Source organism: Aphanomyces invadans, assembly GCF_000520115.1.
Source record: "Aphanomyces invadans strain NJM9701 unplaced genomic scaffold supercont1.147, whole genome shotgun sequence".
Classification (NCBI taxonomy): Eukaryota; Oomycota; class Saprolegniomycetes; order Saprolegniales; family Verrucalvaceae; genus Aphanomyces; species Aphanomyces invadans.
This window is the reverse complement of record NW_008580292.1, coordinates 1,617-6,617: the sequence shown is the minus strand read 5'-3', so window position 1 is coordinate 6,617 and position 5,001 is coordinate 1,617. Positions and strand designations below refer to the sequence as shown.

General features: G+C 49.6%; 1 protein-coding gene across 1 annotated transcript; it reads right to left on the bottom strand.

Annotated features, from left to right (window-relative positions):
• Nucleotides 1-3,630: 3,630 nt before the first annotated feature.
• Nucleotides 3,631-4,475, bottom strand: H310_15047 (hypothetical protein; the record flags this gene model as incomplete). Its single annotated transcript, XM_008883025.1, has 2 exons — nt 3,631-3,835; nt 4,234-4,475. 2 exons carry the CDS (start codon nt 4,473-4,475, stop codon nt 3,631-3,633), a joined length of 447 nt encoding a protein of 148 aa, XP_008881247.1.
• Between the last annotated feature and the right edge of the window lie 526 nt (nt 4,476-5,001).

The following is a 5,001-nucleotide window of genomic DNA, read 5'->3' as shown; positions in this document are numbered from 1 at the left end:
GTGCAATCACCAAGTTGGCGAGCCTCGCCGTAAGGGGCTACTGACTAGCTATTGTCGCTCCACATAGGATAGACAGTAAGACGGCAAATTCCAAAGTGGTCAATGAAGTTGGGTTCACAATCGTAGCTGGCTAAGGGTCTCGAACGGGCCCTCTAGTAAGACGCATTCCACTCGGCTACATCCCAATTCGTCTCGACAATTGTATGCAAAGTGGTGTGAGCCAGCAAACGTCCAGGATTCAAATCACAGTTCTCAGACATCCGAGAAACTTGAAGCCCACTTACCATTGTTTTCACTGGACAACACTTCCCCCATGGGTTACTCCATCAAGGAATAGGCTTTGGCCATCTGCTTAATGATGGCGGAGGACCCCTAACAGTTCTTGAACGCCACCGCGACGTCTTTGTGGATGGTGACCTCTGGCTTCCAGGAGTTCTCGAAGTCTTGATGGCCACGCCACTTGATGAGAATTTTATGACATTTTGTCGCTGCCACGTAGCGAGCATCCAGGATGGCCTCCACCCCGTAACCCTACGTGAAGTTTGGGATATGTTTGGTATTTTTTTTTTTAATCATCCAGATTTACGTAGAATTTTAACTGATTATGGTTTTGAAGGTCATCCTTTACGTAAAGATTTTCCTTTAAGTGGTTATTTAGAAGTTTATTATAATGAATTAAAAAAAAGAGTAGTTTATGAGCCTATACAATTATCTCAAAAATATAGATTATTTGAGTTTAATACACCTTGGAATAAAAAATAATAATTAAATTAATATGTTAATTGTTATTAAGTAATTATTAAAATAAAGTGGTTAGTTATGGCCCACATGCTCCCTGAAATCTTCGGACAGGTGTAGGCCCTTGTCAGCATAAAGCTTGAGGCGGCTGGCATGAGCTTCTCTTCGTCGCCAGTGATGACATTCTTGACGTCGTAGAGCGAACTGCTGTTCACAACCGTCATCACAGCTGGCTCACACCAGGTGGTCCTCAACTTGGCACGATGGTGCTGCCAGACGTCTTGGTAGAGCACATAATCACCCACAACAACTGGGACATCTTGACACCATGCTTCTGGACATGTCTTGACACCACGCTTCTTGCCATGTGTCTTTCGCGCTCGATCGCGCTTCAATGTATTCGTCACATTCTTCTCCTTGTGCATCGCGTCCAGGGCGGTACACGCATTGCTGATGTTGGCACGCTGCATCGACTCAATCTCAGCCAGGGTAACTGCCTTGAGGGAGCCAGGCAAAGAGATCGTGTCCATGGGTGACATGGCTGGCCGGCCAGACATTGCGGTGACAGGTGCCACACCACCTAGAGATGGGGACGGTAGCTGATTCATGATGAGCATGATGACCAGGTGGATCTCGTTCCACTGAGTTGTCGCCATGCGCCAGTCACTGAGATTTGCCCGAAACAGACGCAACAGCTAACACATCACTACCTCGACCGCCCCATTCGCCCACGGACAGCGGGCAGTGGTGAAGTGATGCACCCATTCATAGCACATACCAAACACCGCAAACCATTGAAGCAAACATTTCTTGGTGAACACTACCGAGACTTCCTTAGAAGGAAACAGCCTCACCAGTTTTCTGGTATTGCACTTGATCACAAAGAGGTACAGATTGTACTTGTCACCCGTCGTGGAGTCTCCCATGAAGAGGCGATCCCAGTGCAACAAATCAAATGGCTGGGTAGAGTGCAGAGCTTCCCCCAATGGTCGCGGCGCGCCAAAGGACACTGGCACAATGCTGGCAGCGACACACGAAGAACTGCACGTCCTTCTCCATGGTGCTCCACCAACAGAAAGCCACCAAATTCTCAAGGGTATGACTGGCACCTCGATGACCAGCCAAACTCACACGGGCACACACACATAAGCGTAGCTGTAGTTTGCTAACCTCGTCTGGCACCGAAAACACCTGGTTAACCAACAGTAGTGAACATGTCTCGCCGGAGTCGAGTTGGACTTGATGCTCCGCCGGCTGGCTAGAGTCCAGAGATAGAGCAACCAGGCTATCAGTGTTCCCATGTTCTCTTTGGCTGGTTCGAATGACCACCAAAGTCGGCCACTCAAAGGAACTGCTTCGCAAAGGAGACACCATCAATGGCTCTCGCCTGATGGCACAAATGAACCTCAGGGAGGACCCCCAGCGCGAGAGCAGGGCAGCCCACACGTTCGTCTCCCCAGGGGTGCCGCGAATCTTGTAGCCAATCAACAAAAGGGCCCAGCGTTCCAACTTCTAGGCGGTGTGCTGTGTTACAGAGGCCACCACAGCTGTCGGGTTAAAAATGAACTTGAGATTGCGATGGTCAGTGTAGAGAGTGAACCCAGCTGCAGGATGCAACAGGTAGTCAGCCCTGATCAGTACTTCCACGATGGCATAGGCTTCCTTCCCCACAATGGCCCAGCGTCCAGCGGATCCGCGAATATCCCACTCAGGAACATGAGTGGTTCATGAGATTGAGTTCCTATGTCGCTCCAGCTGGTTAGGTGTGACTTGAGTAATGATAGCACCCCAGTGCTCTTCCGAGGCGTCGGCGAACATATAGAGTCTCATATCTGGGTTGGGATGGCTGAGTTCCACCACTTTGGCTAAAGCCTTCTTGATACCTTCCAACGCGGCAGCATGAGCCTCATTCCAGCCGAGATCAACCAGCAGCACAGTCGCCACCAACTGCTTGGTACGCTTCTCATCAACAGCAGCAAACACACGTTCCAGCACAGCCGACAGGTCTCGTATTCGCATTTAGAAACCAGGGATGGACATACGCATCCGGTTAAGTGCAAACAAATACTACTGGAGGTCAGTACCTGTCTTGAACTTTGGCAATTGTTGCAAAGCTTCCACTCGCGCTGGATCATGCTTCATACCCGTCCTGATGATGATGCAGCCACGCCACTTGGCCTCCTTCGCGTAGAATTGGCACTTTTCGGGTGCAGCTTCAGACCACGCTTGGCACAGACTTCCAGCACTTCAGCTAGAGCCAAAAGCAGGCCAGATGGCGTTTTGTGGTAGCCCAGAAGGTCATCAAGCCCATCCAACAAACACCTGTACAGCTGCTCAGCAAACATGGCTTGAACGGTGCACGGCAGTAGGCCACACTGTCACTACCACCTTGCATGACGCGGTTGGGCGTGTAGACACAGGTGTCCGTCAGGAAAGAGAACATCTCTTGGTAGCTCCTGTCCAAGGAGAATTGCCAGTAGCCTTTGATGAAGTCCAGCATGAAAAGCACGTGGCACCACGCAAAACGGTCTACAACAATTTCCAACATGGGCATTGGCCAGGCAATCTGCTCCGTCTGGCTGTTGACAGGGCACCCACCGTCATACGGAACTCGTCCTTCGTATGGGGCTTGTGTACGATCAAAGGTGCACACGCCCATGGGCTGGTAGAGTTTCGATGGATGAAACCAGCCTTCTCCAGCTCGTCCACATGCTTCTGCATGAACTCCCGTTGAGGGAGAGAGTAGTGTCTCGCCTTGCAGCAAACAAGCTTGGAGACCTTGGTGAGGTGTACCTGTAAAGGGGGGGCATGTCCACTGGTGGATCATGGCCAAGCGTAAGCTGTAACACGTCCACATACTTGGCCAAGAGCTTGGACAGACTCAGGGCATACTCAGTGCCCACAGCTTGCTGCCATGGCTCCAGCCGCCTTGGCATCTAAAGTAGTCTGAACTTTGGCTTGTTCCACAGCGCGGTCCACAGGTGTCATGTCAGGGAGACATTCGGCTAGCTCCATGGGCACCAGAGCCTCTTCTTCATCGACCAGGTCATCCACCAGCTCATGCATGGTCGCCAACATGACTTTCTTTTCCACCCCACTGGTAGACTCCACGTTTTCCATGTCATCCTCGCTGCTTACCGAGGCTGCATCACGTAGCATGGACTGTGGGTCGTAGCCAAGCTTGTACTTTATTGGACGGCTCAGCAGGATGTCACCAACACCGGTCGGCAACACCAATTATATCTTTATCAACACGCTTCATGGGCAGGTCATCAATAGATAGCCAGCAATTGACGTTGGCTAGTACCAAAATGGACCGACATCTGCCTCGAACTTGAACGTCAGCTTGACTTCCTGGGTTACTGTGTGGCTTGGACCGACCTGGGGAACTTCATTATCTCCAATTTGATGAGCTTTAACTTGTCAATCAATAAATATTATTTTACAAAACCTAAAATAGCAGTTCTCAACTGAAACAGGTGGCAATTCTGTCACCTCCATGTAACGTCTTGGAGCCTCTTGAGTGTCTTTGGCGGAATCACACTTTGGTCCTCTACACTGTCAAACGAGGCGCCAATCTCTACCACTTCGTTGGCGGTACACACGATTCTCGCAGCGTACGGAACAGCCGTCGTTTCATTCGGGCCAACTGTATTCACTTCCTTAGCAATAGTGACAGCCTTTCCAAGCTTCCCTTCCTTCTTGGTTTCGGCCCGTATGGCCTTGGATCGGTCCATCAGCAAGCGAGCCTCACCAGTTGCCACTTTCGGACACTTGAACTCATTGTGGTCGGTGCTCAGATACAGGGAACGATGGAAAAATGTCCCCAGTGGTACTTGGTACTTCACCGTATTTTTGTTATTTTAATATTGTCGCACTATTCAATCTGCAAGTCGAGGTTGTAGTATTTTTAGCCAATGGGTGACAAGTACTTCTACGACCTATTACATGACATCATGCATGATTTATCTTGGATATACTAACAATTCAATGCATGAACCTGCTTACTTTACCCTCCTTGAAACAATAAGTCGCAATAATAATTCAATCGAATCTATTATGTCATACAAACCGTCCTACATTGGAACATTCAATACTACAACAACATCACAAAAACCAAGAAATATAGGTCACGCCGTAGAGCTCCCGCTCGAAGCCCGTGTGATACAGGGTTCATTCCATGACGTGGATGTACGTTTTGCCGTATAGTCAATGTGCATTGAATCCTTGCATGTCCGTTGTGGTATCCTAATGGGTCTTACC